Source organism: Oscarella lobularis, chromosome 3 (genome assembly GCF_947507565.1).
Source record: "Oscarella lobularis chromosome 3, ooOscLobu1.1, whole genome shotgun sequence".
Classification (NCBI taxonomy): domain Eukaryota; kingdom Metazoa; phylum Porifera; class Homoscleromorpha; order Homosclerophorida; family Oscarellidae; genus Oscarella; species Oscarella lobularis.
The window spans coordinates 3,908,668-3,930,212 of NC_089177.1; the positions used below are offsets into that span (position 1 = coordinate 3,908,668).

A 21,545-nucleotide genomic window follows, 5' to 3' on the forward strand; every position below is an offset into this window, starting at 1 on the left:
TTACGTCAGACAACACGTGTTTTATTACTAATGCTGTTTAGCGCGCGCTGCCGCCCGCTTTCCCGTCATTGCCTGGAAGCCTGATTTGATGCTGGCAACTGAGCATCGAGAACCGCATTTTTCGCACTGAAGAAAGAACAGCCGAGTTTCTTTTTGAAGAATCGTGTCAGGCGACCGGCAAGTGTGACACGTCACATATTCCTCTACACATAAAATAATCAATTATTTAATTTTTATTCATGTATATTATTACTAATGTAACGACGAAGAACATGTTCGATTTGTCGCTGCTGAAATCGTCCCTTGATAATGAGCATATTATTTCCGTCAACAGATCCACTATAGACAAATCAGAAATTTTTTAATTAAAAAAAGTATCATGCATACCTCGTTCCCAGCTCAGCCATTAGAAACGCTAGCAAATGTTTGGGTTGCCGATGAATCCTGAAATTTCTCAATATAATTTGTTCACCCTTCTTATTTTTCTCTTACATTTTGCAAATTTCCGTGAAGTTGACAAATGACGTTTTCTTTGTTCCAATTCTCACGACTTGTGGCGGCTTGAGCACAAATCGTTTCTTCTCCCCGGCGACCATATCCGGATTCTTGGCTCTCATAATTTCAAAAACGCGTTCCAAGAGCTTTTAATTAAAAAAAAGAAAGTAAAGATGAAGAGAAGAGTCATAATACTAAGTATACCTCTTGGTATGTATAATCTCTATCCGTTCCTCCCCACGTTGTTCGTATTTCATCGTCGTCTTCGTCGTCATCGTCATCCAAATCATCTTTCACTTCCTCTTCCTCTTTTGTATCCACTTCTCCAATAGGATTGTCATCGATAGCGACAGTAGCCTGCAGTCGTCATAGCAACCACATAATTAATTAATTAAATTAATTAACCTTTTTCTTTTTCTTTTTCTTCGTAAGAGAGAAGTCTTCTTCGATTTGTTCTTCCGCCGCAAGAACCGCCGCTTCTTCGCCTTCTCCGTCCTTTTCGTCGTCGACGACGACGGGATCCGCTTCTTCGACAATCACCTTCTTCTTCTTTTTCTTCTTCTTCAACGAGAAAACGTCGTCCAAGTTCTCTAGACCTTGAAAAAGATTCTAAAGGGATTGCGTGTATTTTTTGGCTGACTTTCGATTGTTTGAGAGCTGGGGTCGTCGGCTTCTGGGTTCTTTTTCTCTGTTGTGACCGTCTTTGTCGCTGTTTTGTCCTGCGAAGGAACATCGTCGCTCGTAAAGTCTTCGAATGTCGTTTTCTTCTTCTTTTTCTTCTTTTTCGTCGTATCGATATCAAACTAGAGTAAGAGATGATTACGACGAGACGTCGGAGAGGCGTAGGGACGTCGTACGAGCTCGAGTTCGTCGCCCATTTCGCGTTTTTTTCCTCGATGCTATTGCGTCAGACGAGTGATCGCGTGCGTTAGGGAAACCACGTGTGTGCGTCATTTTTAATCTCCCCGCCCGCCGAAAATTTCTATTCTAAACGACTATGATCGAGAATCAACACATTTTTTTCCCTTAAAGCTTAGAAAGAAAGAAGGAGACAAGTCCAATTCCAATTGCAACAACGAGCAGTGCGCGAACCGGAAATGAACCACTCCCACTTTCGCTCTCTTTCATTTTCTCCTTTACCTCTTTCAATTTCTCCTCCATTGCAACGCGTTTCTTCTCTCTCGTTTCTCTTTGTCTCAGCATACTTCACTCAAAGAGAAAAAATAAAAGAGATATTTTAATTAATATTTTTTCTTACCTTGTAGACGGCTCTTTGCCTTTTTCCTCTTCTTCTTCTTCTTCTTCTTTATCTGGAAGCGGTGGCAAAGGCGGATCTTCATCATGATCCTCTTCTTCTTCTTCTTCTTCCTCCTCCTCCAGTTTCTCTTTCTTACTTGGTGGCTGTCCAGTGACGTCATCATGCTCTTCAGTTTCCTTAGTTTCGTCTTTTTCTTCTTCTTCTTCATCCACCCAATCTCGTGGAGGAAGAGGCGGTGGTTCTGCGTCGTCGTCGTCGTCGTCGTCGTCGTCGTCGTCGTCATTGCCACATTCTTTCGTTGTATGTAATTTTGCCTCTAAATGAGGATATCCTCCTCCTCCTTCTCTGTTGTCCTCTTCCTCATCCACTTCTTCCACTGATTCGTCAACTTCCGGTTCAGGAATTTTCATATCTAATAGATATGTTATTCCGTCGAAGATGGCTTTGTAGGAAAATCGCAGCTGATCGGGCGTTTGAATGAGGCCGAGACGTTGCTGACGTAATCCCAGTAAAACAGCTGGGACATCGACGGATTTGCAATCACCTGACTGACGAATCTATAACATAATCAGTATTTAATTATTGATTAAATTGAAATGGTTTCTAACCATTTCCAAACAAGCATCTACCAGAACAAATGTCCCGGATCGACCAATGCCAGCACTAAGAGGAATGCGATTGAATTGATTACAATACATCACGTGAATATTTTATTTTTACCTGCAATGAATAACACAGGGTCCGACTTGAGAGGATAGAACGCCTGATTTTTGTACAGCACTAAGAAAATCAAGAAAATCCTCTGACGTCTGTGGTACTCCAAAGTCAGGCCAGTGAGTGTAATGAAAGTGGAGAACCTCCCGAGACTCGTCCAACTGAAAAAAAGAAAAGAAATAATTATAATGATAATAATTAATTGATTTCTCACAGATAAGTTTGTCAAAAGTAATGAAGAAACTTGATAAGAATTCCTGCTTTCTTGACTAACAAACTTGACTTTAAACCCATCTTCATTAATCTCTTCTTCCTCGCAACTTGGCCAATAAGGATGACACTTTCGCTAATTAAATTAATAAGAAGTTAATTAATTATGTACTATATTCACTCACTCACTCACTCACCATTCCCTTTTCTATGATACGATTGAGCATGATAATTCCGCTGCTCTCCTGCTCCCATATCATCTGCCAAAAGTGCGCGACCGTCGTGGAGAGGGGCCCCTGTGTGAGAATGTAAGCGCGACCGACTTTGGACACCTAGACAATGGAATGTGTGCTTCGCGCCACGTCGCGCGCGCGACGAGTTTTACTATCACGTGATTCGCATTGATGTAGTCGTTTTCGCCGCCGTTTAGAATGACGCGCGTCGCGTCGACTATTCATAACCCGATATCGCTTTAGCAGATTGCTACGCGAGGATCGTATGTCGCTATTTTTACTTGGATGAACGTCTTTGTAGCGATTTAGGGTACGATTCTGTGGCAATTTGGCGATTTGCTGCGGTCCGGCGTTTCGTCTCGCTTCGTCGTGTAATTCCTACGCGTAGATACCGTGTCGCGGCTAGGGAAAAGTAACAACGATCGAGATGACGAACGTAGAACAAGGCGACCCATCCTTGGTCCGCTTCCAGATCGGCGAATTGGTTCGGAAAGTCCATGGGGGGCGTCGGCGAGTCTCTGTCTGGAGCGTAGCGCGCGCACTCAACTACATCCGGGGGCGTGTCTCTCACATTCATGCGCACACACACACACACAAGAAACAAAAAGAAAAAAACGAAAAACGAAGGCGTTTGTCGCTCTGTCAATTTACTCACATTGCTTTGACTCGTTCTTCCAATTTGTCCAATTCGGTCACAATTTCTTTCGGCATGTGCGAACCAATTTGCTCGTCGAAATATTCGCGAATCTTCCCCACTTCGTTCATCCATTCGTCTTTGTGAACGGCAAACAGCTTGTCGACTTTGACGGGTTCGTGCAACCCGTCCAAGGAGAGAGCATCCGGTTTGGGTATGTAGCCAATAGGAGATTTGATAGCAACATCTTCTTCATCAGTACGTCGAAATATCCACTCGAGAACGCGACAATTTTCACCAAATCCCGGCCATAGATAGCGTTCCTTACGTTTGTTGTGATCGTGAGCGCCGGGAACTTTTTCCGTGCGAAACCAATTCACGTGGAAAATCTTGGGCAATTTAGCATTGGGCTTCTTTCCTACGTCGAGCCAATGCTGAACGTAATGACCGAAATTGTAGCCGAAAAACGGTCGCATGGCAAAGGGATCGTGTTGAACTCGTTTGACGACTCCCTCCAAGGAGGCGGCCGTTGTCATGGAGCGCATGGAGGAGCCAACAAAGACGCCGTGCGTCCAATCAAATGACTCGAAAACCAAGGGAACGGTATCGGGACGACGTCCTCCGAATAGAATCGCTGCTATGGGAACGCCTTTGGGGTCTTCCCACGCGGGATCAATCGTCTCTAGATGATTGGCTGGCGTGCAGAAACGAGAATTTTTATGTGCGGCGGTGAATGAGCTCTCCGGCGTCCAATGACGACCGTCCCACGAGGTCACGTGAACGGAATCTAAATCGACTTCTTCGTCCATTCCTTCCCAATAGACGCCTCCGTCGCTCGTGTAAGCGACGTTTGTGAAGACGGTGTCCTTGTGAAGAGATTTCATGCAATAGGGATTTGTTTTCATTGACGTTCCCGGGGCCACGCCGAAGAAACCTGCTTCCGGGTTGATGCCGCGGAGATTTCCTTCATCGTCGTAGCGCATCCACGCGATGTCGTCGCCCACGCATTCCACTTTCCATCCGGGAATTGTGGGTTGAAGCATGGCAAGATTCGTTTTGCCACACGCCGACGGAAAAGCGGCGGCGATGAATTTTTTCTTTCCTTCAGGATTAGTAATGCCAAGAATCTGAGAGAAAAAGAAAAAATAAATCAACTATGTATTTATTAATTAAAATTTAATTAGATAACTTAAAATAATAATTAAATAAATTAAATTAAAAATTGCCGTAAAATTTTCACGTTAATAACTTCATTTAAGCAATAAAAATAAATTAAATTAAAATAAAAATTATTATAAATTAAAGTCAATGACGTCATTTAATTAAGCATAGCGCGTTATAGAAATAAAACACGTGACTTAAAAATTTGGGTTTACTGTATATATTTATTTATTTATTTTTTACCAGCATGTGTTCGGCTAGCCAGCCTTCATCTCGAGCCAATGTACTGGCTATGCGCAAGGCAAAGCATTTTTTTCCGAGAAGAGAATTTCCGCCGTAGCCACTTCCGTAGGAGCAGATTTCGTTGCGTTCTGGAAAGTGAGCAATGACTGTGTTGTCTGGATCGCATGGCCATGACATCATCATTCCGATGGAACGACCCACGGAGTGAAGACAACGAATGAATTTCGTGTCGGGATGCGATTGGAGATAATCTAAAACGGGTTTGCCAACGCGCGTCATGATGCGCGTGCACGTGACAACGTAAGCAGAATCTGAAACATCAAAATTATTTTAATTAAAAAATAAATATTATTTTTACCTGTTAATTGAATGCCAATCTTAGACAGAGGAGATCCAACCGGACCCATGCTGAAAGGAATGACGTACATGGTTCTACCTAAGAGACCACGTGACTTGGTGATTATTTATACAGATTTTTTCTCTTTTCTTTTTACCTGCCATGGAATTGGGAAAGCGTTTTCGAGTGAGAAGAAAATCCATGCTTTCGACGGACATCCAATTTCCGAGTTTCGAAAGAGCGCCGTATTTCGTCTCGGAAACGGTATCGTCGACGTTTTTCGTACAGATAAACGTCTTGCTTTCGACGCGAGCAATGTCGCGTACGTCCGTATCGACGAGCCAGCTAAGAAAAAACAACGAGCGACGTTTTCTTTCACGAAATCGTCTCCACCCCCCCTATGACGTCACCAGTTTTCGAAGCGATCGGCGTCGAGCTTCTTGATCGTTCTCGTTCGCTCCATTGCGTCGATGAGAAGCTTAAACTCGGCTGGCGATCCGTCGCAAATGTGCACGCGATCGGGTCGGCATAGATTCGCTTTGCTCGTCACGTAAGCGCGAACTTCGGGAAGAAGAGACTCCAACGAGCCGTAGACGATATTCAGCTCGGTCATTGTCGTTGCAAACTGCTCTTGACGTTCGTTGAAGTGTTATTTATACACGTGCGCGGGTGCAGGACCGACTAGGACCGGTTTGAATCGCTTTCCGGTTAGGACAGGTCACGTCACGCCACTCGAACCGGTTTCGGAAGCCCGGATAAACCCAAATTATATATTGGCTCCAAATAACGAATGAATCCGTGCGCGCAGAATAAGGAAAAAAACAGAAAAGTCGATAATAATGAAAATCACATTGCCTCTATTCTCTGTTCGAGCGCGTCAAGCTGATCCCAAATTTCCTGAGGCATGTCGTCGCCGACTTGATTGAGAAAAAATTCGCGAATTTTTTCCGTCTCCAGTTGCCATTCGCTCTTGGGAAGCATGAATAATTTTTCGATGGTATCCGCCGTCAATTCGTCGAGCCCTTTGACGTTGAGGGAACCGTGTTTGGGCATTAAACCAATGGCAGAAGAGCGAGCGACGTCCTCATTGTCCGTTCGCTTGAAAACCCACTCGAGAACGCGAGAATTTTCCCCAAATCCAGGCCATAGGAAAACCTCTTTCATTTCCTCGGCGTGCGGATGACGTCGTCTTTCCGTGCGAAACCAATTCACGTGGAAAATTTTTGGTAATTTGACGCCGGGCTTGTCGCGCATGCTCAGCCAATGATGAAGATATTTACCAAAACTATAGCCAAAGAAAGGCTTCATAGCGAAAGGATCGTGAACGGGACGCGTTGTGGCGCTGCCTTCAATAGACGCCGCCGTTGCCATGGAGCGCATCGAAGCGCCAACAAAGACGCCGTGCGTCCAATCAAACGATTCGTAGACGAGAGGAATTGTCGACGGTCGGCGACCTCCGAAAAGAATTGCATCAATGGGGACCCCTTCCGGGTCTTCCCATGCCGGATCTATGATTTCTAATTGCGATGCCGGCGTGCAGAAGCGAGAATTCTTGTGCGCAGCTGGCCCTGGGAAATCGGAATTGGGGCTGTATCGGATGCCGTTCCACGCGGCAATGCGAATGTTCTCGTCTTCCGGGTTCACTTCGTCTTCCAAACCCTCCCAGAAAATTCCCGTTAGCCCATCCACGTTTGTCGACGCGACGTTTGTGAAGATTGTATTCTTACGAACGGCGTTTAAGCAATAGGGATTCGTTTTCATCGACGTTCCCGGTGCGACGCCAAAGAATCCGCTTTCCGGATTGATTGCACGTAAAACGCCGTTGGAGTCGAATCGCATCCAGGCGATGTCGTCGCCAACGCATTCGACTTTCCACCCCGGTATGGACGGTCTCATCATGGCGAGATTCGTCTTTCCGCACGCTGAAGGAAACGCCGCTGCAATGTACTTCTTACGTCCTTGAGGATTCGTCAGACCGAGAATCTAAAATATATATATTACAAGAGAAATTATTTATTATTATTTTTCTATATATACGAGCATGTGTTCGGCGAGCCATCCCTCTTTGCGTGCCAATGTCGATGCAATGCGCAATGCCAAGCATTTCTTTCCGAGTAGAGAATTTCCCCCGTAGCCGCTCCCATAGGAACAGATCTCATTTCGATTGGGAAAATGAGCGATGACTGTGTTGTCCGGATCGCAGGGCCACGAGTCGAGCATTCCTTGAGATCGACCGAGCGAGTGAAGACACTTGACAAAATCGGAATTGCTCTTTTTCATGTGATCCAGCACCGCTTGACCCATGCGCGTCATGATGCGCATGCTGCATACGACATACGGGGAATCGGTTAATTGAATACCGATTTTTGACAGGGGCGATCCGACTGGACCCATGCTGAACGGAATTGCGTACATCGTTCGACCTATACGTACATAGTTACGCCCCCGCTTTTACCCCTGCCACGCCCCCTACCAACCATCCATGCTCGAAGGAAAACGTTTGTGTTCGAGAAGAAAATCCATGCTCTCTTCCGACATCCAGTTGCCTAGCGACGCCGAAGCGCCGAACTTGACCGGTGAAACGGTGTCCGATTTGTTTTTCGTACAAACGAACGTCTTTCCTTCGACGCGCGCTATGTCGTGGGGATCGGTACGAGCCAAGTAGCTACAGTACAAAGAAACAAAGAAACACTCACGCGATAGAGAATCCTCTCGCGCCGCCGCGTCACGTGAACGAGGCGAACATGTGAGAACGCAAATACGTACCAATTTTCGAAGTTGCTATGAGTTAGCTTTTCGATCGTTCGTCGTTTGACGAGATAATCGAGCAGCATTTCATTTTCGCGCGCCGATCCGTCGCAGATGTGCAGTTCTTTGGGACCGCACAGGGTGAACTTATTGCGCACGTACTCCTGCGCCGCTTCGGTGAGATTATTCCATTGGGCGCTCGTTTGCGTGAGCGGTGGAACGTTCGAAGACGAAAGAGTTCGCGACGACCACACAAACGGATTCGCAAGACTGAAACTAGGACAAATCGAGCCGTTATGACTTTGTTCTCGCGCGAGACAACTTACCGAGAGATTTGTCGTGGCCAGCAAAGTCTCAACATCGTCTTTTCTTCACTTGTACAGTATTGTTACAGTAGCGCTTGTGGTCGCGTGTACAATGACGTCACTCAACTGCCACGTGACTGATGGTTCTGCGCAGTTGTTCCCCTTTCTATTTTTTACTATCGAGCAATTCTGACTTCTTTTTCGATAAAATCTCTTCGATTTCGTCTGTTATTTGACTTGTTAGCGAATCTACGTATTTCTGAAGTAGGTGAATATTGTCGTCGGACATTTCTTTCTTTTTGCTTTTGACTTTGCTCAAAACTGCTTGTCTTATGCGACGAATACTGACTTTGGCATCTTCGGCATTGCGTTGAGCAGTTTTGACTAAACTAAGGCGAAATTCTCTAGTGACTCTAATAAAATGATTTTTCATAAATAAATAAATAAATACATGATATGAGTACTTTGGCACGGCAACTTCAACGGAAGTGCCACGCTGAATGGGATTTAATTCTAGACCAGATTTCACAAGAGATTGTACAACACTGTTTAGAGACTAATAAAGGTAAGAATGAGAGACTCGAGAGCGTGGGTGGAGGAGAACTCTTTGTCTTCTTTTACTTTGGGTGATGTAGATAAATTGACACTAATTGTCTGCTTGTTTATATATGCAACCTGTCCAAGTTGCTTTAGAGGTACTCGTTTGCTATTCGTTTCCGTCACAATCACGTCTTCGAGAAATTCTTGAAGAGAGAAAAAAATTAATCCCCACTGAAAACAAATTTTAATTTTTGCCTGCCTGGACTCAGTTTTGTTGTGAGCTTTCTGGAATAATTCTGTTTGAGAGCATCGAGTGTCGATTGCATTTTGGAGACGTGCGCTTTCATGTCGATTTCGTCGAGTAAGTCGGGATCGACGAAAGTCGTCGGAGCGGCCTTTTTTACTACAAAAAAACAACGAATTCGATTGCCTAGAAAGATGAAACGGCTCCAAAAAATGTAGCGACCTCGTCGGGCAAATGTTCTAACAAGGACAATGTGCAGCCGAAAAGCCATGGATTATCCGGGTATCTTATACGGGAAGGAAGACTAGTGTTACAGACGTGAAAGAATGGACGATAGAGAGAAAGCTGCCGTTCCGCGATGGGGTCGCAATCATCCGGGAGCCAGAAGTCTAGCCGAAGGTTACACGACAGGTAAGATACGTGCGTAAAAACGTCATCGGCGTCGATATTTGTAACAAGAAGCCGAAACCAGTCGAAATAACTAAAATAGATATAGGAGAGCAATTTTTAGACGTAGAAACGAATGGTTTCGGGTTAGTTTGGGAAACTGACCTAAACTCACCTGATCGTTCCGATCACGTGCCATGGACATCTCTCTTCTATTTGTTTAGGCAAACGAACGCTCGAAGTCTTTAGCGTTTCGTCGTGCATCTTTCTCTTTTTCATCGACACTCTTCTTCTCCTTTCGCACACGCAACGTTCTCACGTCACGTGGATCATCGCAGATATTGGTAAATTCGAAATTTCATTTTTGCGTGTGTGCATGTATTCGTCGATTTTTAGTTTTTGCTATATTGGCGGCCGATTTTTCATCGGGATTCGTTCACTGGGCCGCAGACACGTGGGGGTCCGTTAATATTCCTATTGTTGGCAAGGTAGAATATATATGAAATTAATTAATAATACTAATATATTAATCAAGGCTTTTATTCGACCGTTTCGTGAGCATCACATTGATCCAACGGCTATCACACGTCACGATTGGATTCAAACAAACGGAGACAATTGTCTTCTCACTCTTGGCCCCTTATGTTATATTGCCTATCAATTGATGACAAAGGGTAGTGAAGTGACGAACCAGTCCGTCTTTTTCTACTGGTTTTGGTTCATATTAGCGCTCTTTGTGACGTTTACGAATCAATTTCACAAATGGTCTCATACTTATTATGGGCTTCCCAAATGGGTTGAAACCCTTCAGGATTGGCACGTTATTTTGCCGCGAAAGCATCATCGAGTACATCACGTGTCACCGCACGAAACGTATTTTTGCATTTCTACGGGATGGCTCAATTATCCGCTGGAATGTATTCAATTTTGGCAAGGACTCGAATTTGTCATTACAAAGCTAACTGGAATAAAACCACGTCAGGATGATCTCCAATGGGCAAACAAAACCGAATAATATAAAATGTATACCTTATCAAGTATTATTATTATTATTAAAAATGGCCCTTGTGCTTCGTTTGTACGCAAATGACTTTTCTTTCCTTCTACCTTTAACGTGCGCTACATTAATCGTGACGTAACTCCCCGTGGGCCGTGACGTAACGAACAAAAAATGGAGCAGCTCATCGCAGCAATCAATTTCGCCGCTATCAAACACGCCGATCAGCGACGAAGCGATCCATCTCAAACCCCGTATATTAATCATCCAATTGGCGTCATGCACATTCTGTGCAATGAAGCGAACGTGTGCGATTTGGACGTTCTCAAAGTACAGTGTAAAAAAGGGCCCCCCCGCGAGTACCTCTTATTCAGTCGATTTTCGGCGTTAGGCGGCTGTTTTGCATGATACGGTCGAAGATACGGAGACGACCATAGGCGAAATCGAAGAGAATTTCGGCGATCACGTGCGCAGCATCGTCGCAGAGGTGACCGACGATAAATCGCTTCCTAAAGCCGAGAGAAAGCGTCTTCAAGTCGTCAATGCGCCGAAAAAGTCTCGCGAAGCGAAACTCGTCAAATTGGCAGACAAATTGTACAACCTCCGGGATTTGGATCGCGTCACGCCCGTCGGATGGTCGGAAGCGCGCGTTACCCAATATTACGAGTGGGCGGGGCAAGTCGTCAGCGGATTGAAGGGAACCAATGAAATTCTGGAGAAAAAGATTAGCGAAATATTAGCTAAGAAAGGGATTACTTTCGAAAAAATTTTGTCGGAAACGACAAAAGATTGAACTCGTTTTTTAACCAATCAGACTCATCATAGTGTTGGATTGAATAAAGTGTTAAAAAGAAAAACTGTTTTATAAGAACAAATGATCAGGTAAAAAGACCCAAGCGAGCCGTTTTGGCAGAGAGAAACGTATGCAGAATAAATACAGCATACTTGGGCGACTTTTGAAAATGAATTTCCTTTTGAAAAGGCGAGATATAAACAAATTCCCCCCTAGGGGCCCCCCGTTTCCCTTTCTTACCTGTCTTCCGCTGTCTCCGCCAAAATCAAGCCAAAGCAAATGATTTCCATCATCTCCGGATCCACTCAATTTTTCAAATCCATTGTACCATAGCATCAATTGACCGCGACTGCTTTTCTGCGGTTTTCCTGCGTCAAAAAGCGTGAATCCGCTTTCCCAGTCCAAATTCAAAATGCACTTCTGGCCCTTCCACGTGCATTCTAAAATTAAATCAAAATCAAAATTATTATTATTAGGTGTTGTTTTGCTTACGGAAGTCCATCGTTTTTATTAGAGCTGCAGCTCCTCTACATGCTTTAACTATGGCTTGGATCCAAGTAGACAACTCCTTTGAAGTTTCCGCTTTGAACGTATGCCTATAGATTCCATAATTGCCACCTGTCTTTGTGACAAACGTCATCTGATCCATGCCAAGTACAGGATGAACAAGTCTAGGTAAAATAAATAGATAAATAATAATAAGTGATTGTTTGCGTGTGTGCCTTGTGCAGATGAGTGGGTGATTTTGATTGGGTTTGAGCCAATCGCGGCTACTCGCTGGAGCTCTGCCTTGAAATATGAGCATTTCCTTATCAGTGAGAGCGACAAAGACGGGCTTCCACACGTGCTGGCCCGTATCTTCGGAAGTGAGACGTTCCCATAACCAACCCATAGTTCTCACTTCCCGCGGCTTATCACCAGAACTAAATAAATAAATAGATAATAATATAAGTGTTTGGTGGCTGTTACCATAGAAATTCATTGATTTCATCCATAACAAATTGTATTTGTGCTGCTATGTTGACACTCAATGCTTCCTGCCACTCCTCCCTATGTTGTGACGTCACAAACCGCAAGCGACACGCTTTCGTTCCATCCGGGTATCGAATTTCTAAACAATCGTCACTCTCCTTGACAACGAAGCAAAGTCGCAAGGGAACGTTAACGCACGCTACGGGGCTCATCCCCCGTTCGAGCAAAGGTCCCGGACGAGAAGACGATGACGTCGACGAGGAGGAATCGGCTACGGGCCCCTCCCCCAAGTCGGCGACCTGTCGAAATCGATGGGAAACGTCTTTTCGAAAGACGACAACGAGATCGACTTGATCGCCGACGGATTTGAGTGCGTCGACGGCTTCCTTGTGCGAAGCGTCGCTCAAATCGCGTCCGTCGACGGCGAGAATGACGTCACCAACGAACAATTTGTCCGTCGATCGATCGGCGGCGGGCGTACCCGTAAAGATTCTTGCTATTAGGATCGGTAGATTGTCTTGTTTTCCGCCTTTGACGCTGATTCCGAGGCCTTCGTCGGCCGATTTCACGATTCGAATGCGTCTCTCTTGATTTTCCATCTTTTCTAAATTCGTCGCCGCTAATTCGTCCGGTTTTATGTTGGATAATTCGGTCATTTGGAGCATTTCGCTGTCGACGCTTGCCAGCACTTTCTTCCATTCGTCTTTCTTGAGCAATTCGAGCACGCCGCTTTTATTTGTTCTAGTCGCCATGTTGGACTAGAGGCGCATTTGATATCAACCGAGGAACGCCGCCGCGTCTTCCTGCGCTGAAGCCATACACATCATGACGTTTTCGTCTTCGAGTAAACGAGCTGGCGAAGCTTTCTTTTTATTCTATTCCATCGTTTGGATCGGTTTGCTGGCTGCGATCGTTCAATTTCAACTTTGGAAATCATTTGCGCCAAAAGATTACGTTGCACTTGGATTGAGTCTGAGTTTGCCCTCCTTTCTCATTCCGATGCTCTTTCCCCTTCACGCCGTCGACCGCAACAAATCAATATCAAATCGATACGTAATCAAAGCAAACGTATTTATCGGCATCATCGGTTGCCTGGGCAATCATTTCTACACGCACTACTTCTACGCTGTGCTCCATGTTCGCTATACGGGACCCTTACATAATGACAAAGGGTGGAGCTTCAACGGCGTTCCAATATCAATGCATTTATTAACCCATCCTTACTTTTGCTTCTATCACGTTCTTGCCACGAAGCTTTTGCGATGCTTTCGTGCCTACGTTTCTTGCAACAAATTTGCTCGACTTCTTTTTCTCTGCGGTCTCAGTTATAGTATAGCTTGGATGGAAACATATACTATTAGCTCATTTCCCTACTATACTTATCCAAATCTTAGTGACATGCTTACCTATGGATCACTATTCTATGCGCTCTTTCTTGCAATCAGCGTTCCTTTATTTGCTCGAATAGATGAAGAGGAAGAATGGGAAATGAAGAGAGTCGTCATCGAGGCTCTAGCTACAATGATGCTCATACTAATTGTAGCTGACATGTGCAGATTAGCACTGGCTAGCAAAAATCAACATCTGCCGTTTTTATAAATAAATAAATAAATAATCAATTACATCCGGGGATGTGTAAAACAACAGCCCGTATACGATTTTGCTACATGAATCCAGGGCAGAAAACTGCCAAACCCCGTCCTCCGGACAAGGGAAGTTTTCCTCTAGATCATAAAGGTGCGGGGGGGAAATGTCTAATACGCTCCTAATAGTAGTTTTGCAGGAGAATGCAAAGAGTACATGCAAGCGTATATGGCTTGCCTCAAATCGCACGGTTCCGATAATCACAAGTGTAGACATCAAAGTAAAGAGTATTTAAAATGCCGAATGGATAGGTGATTACACTCATACATGTATCTATAATCATTTTTTCTTATTGATTAATTAATTTCTAGAAATTTAATGGCCAGTGAAGAGATTGTAAAACTGGGATTTCACGATGAAAATAAAGAAATAAATACTTAATTAGAAAAATGAGCTCTTTGTCTTCTTCTTGCATTGCCAACTCTATGATAAGTGTTATTAGGAATTGCCTTTCTTCTTGTCGTCGTACTCTCAATCTTTTCACTAGTACGTATAATGCTACTTTTTATATATGTACATGGGCAGCTCAGCACCTTTTACTTACAAGGGATCGATGAGCAGAACAGTACATATGGAGAGACCAATAATTAGTACCATACTAAGCAAAATGTAGAACCACCAAGTGGACGTCTACAATAATCACTATTTATAAATAATAATTATGATATCTCTCTTCTTACCCATGAACTGGCATCATCTAGTTGATCCCAATAGCGTTCACAGGTAAGAAACCCACACAAATCTCGTACAAGGGCCTCTAAAATGCACCTTTACTTATATCTAAATACTCTAGTTGAATATCTATGTATGTACCATAGATCTGATGGGGATAACGACTTTCGTGAGGTCGGAAATCCACACAGAAATTCATCAACGACTAAACGGATTCTAGACACTAAAACCGCCGTTTTTTTCTTGTCGTACGTACCTCGCATTTCGTTTTCAGTTTTTCGAGTAGTTGAGCGGCGCATGCGTCGTCGTCGCGGGTTCTTTGAGCGTCGGCGTCGGCGACGACGTCGCATCGCATTATATCGCAATAATCGGCGAGACAAACGGCGTCTTTGGAATTTATCCGATCCGCGTGCTTCTTTTCGAAGTGAACGTCGAGAAAGTGTTCGGTGTAGAACGATTTGCCGCAATATTCGCAGTTCCAGTACTGATTGCTCGTCTTGTGGCGTTCCTGCTCGTAATACAGGTCGCGCGAGCGACGAAATGGGCACGACGATGCCAGTCGACCTTGCCATCGTTTGAAATGAGGAAAAAAGCGCTATAAACGAGCGAAAAAAGACTCGCGGAGTCCTTCCTAATATAGGCGTACCTCGTCGAGAATGCGTCGAACTAATCTAGAGCGATCTCGATGGCACGAATGGCTCCAAGAGCTCATGCAAGAAGCAGCAAAAAGGGCGAAGACGATGACTCTCATTGATTTCTCGTTGATAATGATGATGACGTGCGGCACGCGAGCTTATATACACATGTACAGTACATTTATTAGATGAAATACATTTTCATTCCAATCGCTCTCGTTCTTTTTTACGCCTCTCCATCGTCCATTTGATTATTGCGATATTCCCACCACCCCACGGTACCGTCAAACTACAGAAAAAAGTATATTTTTAATTAAAAGACTGATTAGTGTCACGTGACATACGGATGACGTGCACAAAATTGGATGGTAGGGATGCCACGAAACGTCCCGTATAAGACTTTTCTAAAAAAGAGCATTGAAAATTGCATTACACATAGAGAATATGTATATATATATTTACATGGTCGCCAATAGCTGAAACAATTTCTCCAGTAAGAACGTCATAAACTGAAAATAAATTATAAAATTCGTCGTCTTCATTTCTTCTTGCTCTCACTGATTGTCTTTCCTTGTGAACTTCCACAGTATATGTATCGCTAGAGATATCATATATCTATAGGGAAACGTGTGACATCATTCCCTTACTTGTCCTGTGGTGGCCATGGGAGAGAATCGGCATCTGACCAATGTCTGAGTCACCTCGTGACCCCTGTACGTCATCAATGACGTATCACCGGCAACGTCCACTCCAATTTTGACTAGAGAGAAAAAGAAATGAGATGACGTATTGTAATGCGATCTTGTTACAATGACGTGGCACTTTTTGCCATCTGTAGTCCCACTTGTCCCTCACAACCCTATCTTTTGCTTGCTACAGTATATCAATAAATTGAGTAGGCTTTGTAGAAGCGATTTGAACAGACTTACATAAATCTTTTCGCGCGAGGAACAAAACTTTCGAATGTCCCACAATTTAATTGACTGATCTTTGCTATTCGATATTAAATGTCGTCCGTCACCCTTAAAAAATAACCAATTATGTACGTAGTAAAGTAGCAAACTACTTCTCCCTACTTTGGGATCAATGAAGGTGAGTCCGTGCGAGTGACCGACTAAAACTCCAACAGGTTCAGGATTGGTTTCACTTAGAGTTCGTCTGTCCCAAGCCTTGAGAAACGAAAGTGCGCGTGAGACGCGCCACGTTACGTCATCTTACAATGACAAGTCCGTCGTCGGCGCCGGAGAAAATAATTTGCGACGATTCGTCGGCGAAAGCGACGGCGTTGACGTCACATCCAATGAGCTGGTTACCATCGGAGTTGGTCAGTCCAGTAAAAAACTACAAATGATTAAAATAAAGTGACGTCAATATATTCTATTGTTTTGCTAACGGACTCGAACGGTTCGATCGTTTCTTGCTCTGTTATAAATGTATACAAAACCGTCATTTCCTCTATCAAAAAATAATGATGATAATGCTTTATTTCTTATTAGGATATATACCCAGCTAGGATTTCCTGATTGTCACGTGAAAAACGAATAGAAAACGGGCAGAAGTGCATGATACTTGGCGGTCTGTCGCCAAGAAGAAAAATGACGCAAAGAACATTTTAATTAATTAATTAAAAGTACCTCAAAAGAAGGGGAATGTGAGTGTCGTGTTCTCCACGAATATTGCACAAATAAACTAAAAATTATTAATTTTATCAATTAATTAATTAATTTAATTTGCAGTCTTACTACTGTCACACCAACTGGAATAGATTAAATAGTTTTGATCGGGACTGTTGCGCAAGGCATGAAGACTGAAACGACGTCATCATTATCTACTTTTCTCACCTGAAGTCTGTATCACTTATCGTCCAACCGACGTCTCTCGCTTCAATGTCTTTGAAGAGAGTAAAATCATTGGAAGTGACGTCATACAGTCGAATGTGTTGATCTGCCGCCGGAAAAAGAGTAATTTAATTTATTAATAAGTAGTTTTTCTCCTTGCTCCCCCCCTTCGCGCATGCCTTGTGAAGCCGATACGTAGACGTCACCATTTCGAGAAAAGGTGCCACAGTATCTCTTTGAACTGCACTTGATTTCGTGCATTTTCGTATTCGGTAAATAACTAAAAATATTTAATTAATTAATTTAATTAATTAATTTAATTTTTGCATCGTCACACCGCGATGCGACGGCGGCTTTTTTGGGAGGCGAAAATCCGCCGTAGTCGCCGACATGTGACAATTGTCTCTATAGAAACGAACAAACGATGAAACTAAATTTTAGTGGTGAGACAGTTGAGAAATTATTTCCTTGCCTCACGAAGAGAAGACAATAGGCCGCCGGCGCCACGACTATTTAATTTCTGGCCACTTTGACGTTGAATGTATTGATAGAACTCGCTTTCCTTTAGCAGAAAAAAAGGGAGTTGCATTGAGAGATTTTTGGGAAAGGCTTTGTCACCTTGAGTCGACTTGTGTCGGTTTTTTTCGGCTGAGGCAAATCGGCTAAACAAAAAACATTCCCCCGCATTTTTGTTTTCTCAACGCGATGACATCGTCTACTAGGCAACCTTTTCGTTTTCGGCGTGAGCGATCGACTTCGACTTCGTTTTCTTCAATGCAGAAGTCTGAATCATCGTCATCATCATGGTCATCGGTTTCTTCATCGGTGTCGAGAGCAGTTGATCGATTAACGATTCGTATGTGGCCTCTGGGACGATGATGTTTATGTTACTACTTAGAACGAATGTTGAAGGCTAGCTAACTGACCGGCGCAGTAAATAGGAGAAGATCGCTCGTCCTACGTCGTCGCCGCCAAAGTCGTCGTCGTCGTCGTCGTCGAAATCCATGCCGCCGGACTACTGACTGTAGGCTTTAGTGAGACGAGGACACCCCAGCACTTCCTTTTGATTGATATCTTATACGATCCCGTACAGCTACAATTGTATGTAGGCGAACCCCCCTGTGGAATGTAGTACATTTGCATATTCTCTAGAGTGACAGTGCAGGAGCTGGAGGAAGATGATGACGACTCTCTGAATAACATCTTCCTTCATCATCTCCTAAATGGATCCGCCGCGTAAGCCCCGCCCCCTGAACTGAAGGAATTCATGATGATCAAACTACATGTAATTGAAATGGCTACAAGACACAAGAGCAAAGCGATAGAGACACCCAAACAACACATACATGTAGAAGGCGCGCGCGCATAATATCTGCAAGCCCCCACTCATAATGATATCAGAAGAAGTTGAAGAAGCGCGAAACGCCGAGATCCTTCTTGAGTTGGATCATCTTGGGATGATCCAAGTCAATGTTGGCCTCGTGAGGGCAATAGGACGGCGGAGTAAAGGCGGCCCTGTCGACTTGGGTATTGAAGTTGTAGTAGAAGATATTACTGATATGATAGAGTACAATACTGTTGTTGACGGTCATGGACGAGGATTCGATGACGGGAACGCACAAGGTGGAGGTCACGTCTAGTCCCCAAACAAGCGAGCAGTTCTTACATTCTGTAAGATAGAAAGTAAGAGGATGTTTGCTGCGGTTCGAGCCTTTCTCTGCCTGCACGAACCGGAAGAGTCTTGCTGCTTGTACATGGCCACCCATTCCTCGTGCTGCATTGCTTCGTTTGCAACTCCCGTCGTATATTTGTCAATGTACACCGCCTCCTTCGGTACGCCCCACTTCGAAAATGCGTCGTTCAGATTTGCAACCTTAGTTACAAAGAATTAATTAATTTAAAACGATTTAATTTCAACTCACGTCGCAACTTCGGGTCTCGCTATTAATGGAATAGACAAGTTTCTCTTTGTAAAGAGCAATCGTCGTTAAGTTCCTGCGGCTGCACAAAATAAACATTAGATAAGAGGAGCAACTAAAAAATCGCCCCAATGCAAAATCAACGTATTATAACATGGCACGGTACACACACAGCCCAGGGGTTATGCGTGTGCATTTCTAGTGAAAACGCACTCCGCGTTCGATCATTCCCCTCCTTATTATTCGCTCAATACTGTAAATTTTACCAAATTCAATATCTATAATCGCTATTAGTCATAAGACCGCCTAATTCGCAACATGATGATGAGAGAAACGACCGATCTAAGGAAAACGGACAGCAATGGGGGCTTTCCTACGTGGGCTTTTTTGTAACCGTGCTGTGCTGGCCCGGCAAGCTAAACAGGGCCAGTTGGGTACGGTAGTACTGCGAGAGTGATGTCACAAAGGCGCGCGCGTTCACATTAAACCGTACCGTACTTAGCCTCGATACTCCAGACCCTCTCGCCAACCACACCCCCTTTAACGCGCGAGGGTCTGGAGTATCGAGGCTATACCGTACTGTGCCCCCCCCCCCCCCCCCGTATGCCACGTAGTTCACACTGGGAGAAGGAGTATTAGTGCATTCTGCGAGGGGGGGTACTCAAACTTCTGGGTGCTTTCTCACTTTGCGTTTTTGCCGTAACGATCAATGACGGCACGTATGGCGACATGTTCTTCTTCGGCGTCGTAGGAGATGTTGTAGAAGTTGTATCGCGAAGATCCGTTTACGTGATACTCTTCGCTTTCGGCGCCGCCCGTCCACTGGCTGGGAAAGTCGCACGCCTCCGGTTGGGCAGCGACGCAGGTCGCCGCCACCAAACTGACTGCGATGAGAAAAACAGAGCCCTGCATTGCTCGGGTACGCAGCGTGACACAAGATTGGAGTGGTCATGGGGCATGGGTCACCTAATTCCCGGATATTTTCAGCGAAACATCTTAGACTCGTCTCGTAACTACAGTACTGCGCGTATCTGGTTTATTGCTGCCTTAAACGAAAGGTACATGTTAGAGGTTTCGCCTTCAGAAGTTTGGGATGTTTCCGCTAAGCGGTTTGTGTGCAATGAAAGAAAGAACTTTTTCTTCGAGACAGCCACGCCTTGTATTTTGCATAATTAGGTTCAGAGAGCTGGCCAATCAAATTGGGTGTTAACACACCTTTACTTTTGCTTCCGACGCCGCTGGGTCTCTCCGCTCTCTCCGCACGACTCTCGTTTAGTTTTTCGTAAGCGAGGTTCTCTCACGTGATTATAGGAGGCGCGTGATTTTGTCTGTGAGTAGACGCGCGACGAAAACAAGATATGAACTTCTTCGGTCTAACCGTCATTGCCGTTGCGATTTCCGTTGGCTGTTCGCAGGTCTTTCGGCCTCTCGACAGCTCTACGTACGCTATAGGAAAGCTCACTGACTGCGAGAAGCCCGAGCAGCCGACCAGCTTCCCCTGCAATTTTCCCAGCGACTTCACCGTTCCTACTCTCATAGCGAATCAAATTAGCAGCACAAGCGACTCCATCGTTGGTGCACTAGCCCCATTCCAAGGGAAGAACGAATCGGCTGAGTGCATAAATGCGATTGGACAGCTAATGTGCGACTATCTCGTTCAGCCAAAGTGTTTGGGAAACGGGCAGGTGCAATTTAGAGAGGAATACTCTGTCGTAAGCAGCAGCGAAGCTAACTATATTCTAAACACGAACCTAAGTCCTTTGATTCAAATCATAGAATTGCCGTCTCGCGCTAAGTCGCTGCAGCAGCTCCTCTCGTGCTGCGTTCGAAGAGTTATATTGCACAAATTCGTCTCTTGAGCAAAAGGGCACATATTCTATGACTGAGTGCTCTGTCCCTAATATCAGGGATTGCGCCAACACGGCGCCTTCGCCCACGTGGATAAATTACATTTACGAGAGAAATTCCAATGCGATAGCGTACAATCATACGCAGCTTCTTCTTCAGCAAGGCCACACGCCCGACTGCGCTCGATTGGTTCGTCGCTTTGGCTGTACGCTGCCAACTTGTAGCGACGGAAGAGATGAGTTGCTTCAAACAAGCACGCGAGATTTGTGTGAGGATGTCATGAAGTGGTAAGCCTTTTTGGAAAGTCTAACCATATCTTGAATGTGCATGTCCACTTAATTGCTTCGCTAGTGCGCCCAAAGCTACGATAAGCGCCTTTCGCAAGCGCTTCAACTGCGATACCGCTCTCTCTACTCCTGCACCTACTGGAAGAGCTGCTTCAGTGGTACTCGTCGCCCTAATCACCGTCGTCGGCATTTTCCTGGGGATCTGGACTTTCTATTGACTTTCTCTTAGTCGCGTTTGCACTCTCACTTTCTGTCCTTCACGCACGCCGTGTCCGTTCTCGTTTTGTTCTTGTCTTTGCTGCTTGTTCTCCTGCATGATGGTCTAACTCAATAGTTATGTTCTGTCGCGCAAGCACCGTCTAAAACTTTGTGTACGGCTCTCTCTCTCTCTCTCTCTCTCTCTCTCTCTCTCTCTCTCTCTCTCTCTCTCT

At 44.6% G+C, this 21,545-nt stretch overlaps 12 protein-coding genes and 1 long non-coding RNA gene across 20 annotated transcripts; 4 read left to right on the forward strand and 9 right to left on the reverse strand.

Annotated features, from left to right (window-relative positions):
- Window positions 1-1,422, reverse strand: LOC136185265 (eukaryotic translation initiation factor 2 subunit 2-like). Its single transcript, XM_065972362.1, has 8 exons — window positions 1,353-1,422; window positions 1,136-1,298; window positions 901-1,091; window positions 700-852; window positions 493-641; window positions 388-444; window positions 254-339; window positions 1-203 (listed from the first exon to the last, which is right to left on the reverse strand). Exons 1-8 carry the CDS (start codon window positions 1,371-1,373, stop codon window positions 28-30), a joined length of 996 nt encoding a protein of 331 aa, XP_065828434.1. The 5' UTR covers window positions 1,374-1,422; the 3' UTR covers window positions 1-27.
- A 22-nt stretch (window positions 1,423-1,444) lies between these two features.
- LOC136185259 (tyrosine-protein phosphatase non-receptor type 2-like) lies at window positions 1,445-3,487 on the reverse strand. 2 transcript variants are annotated; one of them, XM_065972350.1, is made up of 9 exons: window positions 3,347-3,487; window positions 3,192-3,288; window positions 3,063-3,127; window positions 2,875-3,009; window positions 2,682-2,813; window positions 2,474-2,628; window positions 2,362-2,416; window positions 1,754-2,310; window positions 1,445-1,699 (listed from the first exon to the last, which is right to left on the reverse strand). In XM_065972350.1, exons 1-9 carry the CDS (start codon window positions 3,485-3,487, stop codon window positions 1,522-1,524), a joined length of 1,515 nt encoding a protein of 504 aa, XP_065828422.1. In that variant the 3' UTR covers window positions 1,445-1,521. The 2 variants fall into 2 exon arrangements, with proteins under 2 accessions (XP_065828422.1, XP_065828424.1); XM_065972352.1 differs by having other exon boundaries at window positions 1,601-1,704.
- Window positions 3,462-5,944, reverse strand: LOC136185254 (phosphoenolpyruvate carboxykinase, cytosolic [GTP]-like). Its single transcript, XM_065972344.1, has 5 exons — window positions 5,696-5,944; window positions 5,443-5,630; window positions 5,307-5,384; window positions 4,949-5,259; window positions 3,462-4,671 (listed from the first exon to the last, which is right to left on the reverse strand). The coding sequence occupies exons 1-5, from the start codon at window positions 5,896-5,898 to the stop codon at window positions 3,562-3,564; spliced, it is 1,890 nt and encodes a 629-aa protein (XP_065828416.1). The 5' UTR covers window positions 5,899-5,944; the 3' UTR covers window positions 3,462-3,561.
- Window positions 5,945-6,041: 97 nt separating this feature from the next.
- LOC136185253 (phosphoenolpyruvate carboxykinase, cytosolic [GTP]-like) lies at window positions 6,042-8,465 on the reverse strand. Its single transcript, XM_065972343.1, has 5 exons — window positions 8,360-8,465; window positions 8,052-8,309; window positions 7,763-7,950; window positions 7,323-7,708; window positions 6,042-7,268 (listed from the first exon to the last, which is right to left on the reverse strand). Exons 1-5 carry the CDS (start codon window positions 8,392-8,394, stop codon window positions 6,132-6,134), a joined length of 2,004 nt encoding a protein of 667 aa, XP_065828415.1. The 5' UTR covers window positions 8,395-8,465; the 3' UTR covers window positions 6,042-6,131.
- Window positions 8,466-8,479: 14 nt separating this feature from the next.
- LOC136185271 (ribosome-recycling factor, mitochondrial-like) lies at window positions 8,480-9,409 on the reverse strand. Its single transcript, XM_065972371.1, has 5 exons — window positions 9,345-9,409; window positions 9,138-9,281; window positions 8,960-9,081; window positions 8,803-8,894; window positions 8,480-8,751 (listed from the first exon to the last, which is right to left on the reverse strand). The coding sequence occupies exons 1-5, from the start codon at window positions 9,391-9,393 to the stop codon at window positions 8,505-8,507; spliced, it is 654 nt and encodes a 217-aa protein (XP_065828443.1). The 5' UTR covers window positions 9,394-9,409; the 3' UTR covers window positions 8,480-8,504.
- Window positions 9,410-9,413: 4 nt separating this feature from the next.
- Window positions 9,414-10,596, forward strand: LOC136185266 (plasmanylethanolamine desaturase 1-like). Of its 2 annotated transcripts, XM_065972364.1 has the most exons (5): window positions 9,414-9,533; window positions 9,734-9,853; window positions 9,906-9,997; window positions 10,045-10,183; window positions 10,238-10,596. In XM_065972364.1, the coding sequence occupies exons 1-5, from the start codon at window positions 9,449-9,451 to the stop codon at window positions 10,522-10,524; spliced, it is 723 nt and encodes a 240-aa protein (XP_065828436.1). In that variant the 5' UTR covers window positions 9,414-9,448; the 3' UTR covers window positions 10,525-10,596. The 2 variants fall into 2 exon arrangements, with proteins under 2 accessions (XP_065828436.1, XP_065828435.1); XM_065972363.1 differs by having other exon boundaries at window positions 10,045-10,596.
- A 51-nt stretch (window positions 10,597-10,647) lies between these two features.
- Window positions 10,648-11,373, forward strand: LOC136185272 (guanosine-3',5'-bis(diphosphate) 3'-pyrophosphohydrolase MESH1-like). The gene is made up of 2 exons (XM_065972372.1): window positions 10,648-10,836; window positions 10,898-11,373. The coding sequence occupies exons 1-2, from the start codon at window positions 10,681-10,683 to the stop codon at window positions 11,297-11,299; spliced, it is 558 nt and encodes a 185-aa protein (XP_065828444.1). The 5' UTR covers window positions 10,648-10,680; the 3' UTR covers window positions 11,300-11,373.
- On the reverse strand, window positions 11,296-13,285 carry LOC136185260 (beta-1-syntrophin-like). 3 transcript variants are annotated; one of them, XM_065972354.1, is made up of 5 exons: window positions 13,226-13,285; window positions 12,269-13,175; window positions 12,022-12,222; window positions 11,792-11,970; window positions 11,296-11,739 (listed from the first exon to the last, which is right to left on the reverse strand). In XM_065972354.1, the coding sequence occupies exons 2-5, from the start codon at window positions 13,021-13,023 to the stop codon at window positions 11,369-11,371; spliced, it is 1,506 nt and encodes a 501-aa protein (XP_065828426.1). In that variant the 5' UTR covers window positions 13,024-13,175; window positions 13,226-13,285; the 3' UTR covers window positions 11,296-11,368. The 3 variants fall into 3 exon arrangements, with proteins under 3 accessions (XP_065828426.1, XP_065828427.1, XP_065828425.1); XM_065972355.1 differs by having other exon boundaries at window positions 11,296-11,477; window positions 11,540-11,739; window positions 12,269-13,268; XM_065972353.1 differs by having other exon boundaries at window positions 12,269-13,268.
- On the forward strand, window positions 12,556-13,895 carry LOC136185268 (uncharacterized). The gene has a single exon (XM_065972368.1). The coding sequence runs from the start codon at window positions 13,097-13,099 to the stop codon at window positions 13,868-13,870; it is 774 nt and encodes a 257-aa protein (XP_065828440.1). The 5' UTR covers window positions 12,556-13,096; the 3' UTR covers window positions 13,871-13,895.
- Window positions 13,896-14,185: 290 nt separating this feature from the next.
- LOC136185267 (uncharacterized) lies at window positions 14,186-15,364 on the reverse strand. 3 transcript variants are annotated; one of them, XM_065972365.1, is made up of 6 exons: window positions 15,234-15,364; window positions 14,844-15,182; window positions 14,729-14,792; window positions 14,596-14,672; window positions 14,460-14,545; window positions 14,186-14,398 (listed from the first exon to the last, which is right to left on the reverse strand). In XM_065972365.1, exons 1-6 carry the CDS (start codon window positions 15,336-15,338, stop codon window positions 14,293-14,295), a joined length of 777 nt encoding a protein of 258 aa, XP_065828437.1. In that variant the 5' UTR covers window positions 15,339-15,364; the 3' UTR covers window positions 14,186-14,292. The 3 variants fall into 3 exon arrangements, with proteins under 3 accessions (XP_065828437.1, XP_065828438.1, XP_065828439.1); XM_065972367.1 differs by having other exon boundaries at window positions 14,307-14,398; window positions 14,449-14,545; XM_065972366.1 differs by having other exon boundaries at window positions 14,186-14,545.
- A 16-nt stretch (window positions 15,365-15,380) lies between these two features.
- LOC136185258 (DDB1- and CUL4-associated factor 11-like) lies at window positions 15,381-18,146 on the reverse strand. Its single transcript, XM_065972349.1, has 20 exons — window positions 17,987-18,146; window positions 17,788-17,927; window positions 17,679-17,722; window positions 17,533-17,622; window positions 17,398-17,465; window positions 17,240-17,340; window positions 17,064-17,166; window positions 16,965-17,008; window positions 16,857-16,911; window positions 16,728-16,799; window positions 16,620-16,677; window positions 16,441-16,563; window positions 16,299-16,391; window positions 16,152-16,244; window positions 16,032-16,095; window positions 15,870-15,982; window positions 15,781-15,820; window positions 15,685-15,731; window positions 15,567-15,626; window positions 15,381-15,511 (listed from the first exon to the last, which is right to left on the reverse strand). The coding sequence occupies exons 1-20, from the start codon at window positions 18,064-18,066 to the stop codon at window positions 15,449-15,451; spliced, it is 1,551 nt and encodes a 516-aa protein (XP_065828421.1). The 5' UTR covers window positions 18,067-18,146; the 3' UTR covers window positions 15,381-15,448.
- Window positions 18,147-18,324: 178 nt separating this feature from the next.
- LOC136185270 (mammalian ependymin-related protein 1-like) lies at window positions 18,325-19,934 on the reverse strand. The gene is made up of 4 exons (XM_065972370.1): window positions 19,665-19,934; window positions 18,983-19,061; window positions 18,792-18,933; window positions 18,325-18,729 (listed from the first exon to the last, which is right to left on the reverse strand). Exons 1-4 carry the CDS (start codon window positions 19,889-19,891, stop codon window positions 18,458-18,460), a joined length of 720 nt encoding a protein of 239 aa, XP_065828442.1. The 5' UTR covers window positions 19,892-19,934; the 3' UTR covers window positions 18,325-18,457.
- Window positions 19,935-19,976: 42 nt separating this feature from the next.
- LOC136185274 (uncharacterized) lies at window positions 19,977-21,485 on the forward strand. 2 transcript variants are annotated; one of them, XR_010669504.1, is made up of 5 exons: window positions 19,977-20,037; window positions 20,156-20,261; window positions 20,318-20,691; window positions 20,756-21,114; window positions 21,179-21,485. It is a non-coding gene; the product is annotated as an uncharacterized lncRNA (long non-coding RNA). The 2 variants fall into 2 exon arrangements; XR_010669503.1 differs by having other exon boundaries at window positions 20,009-20,261; window positions 21,179-21,484.
- The last annotated feature ends 60 nt before the right edge of the window (window positions 21,486-21,545 follow it).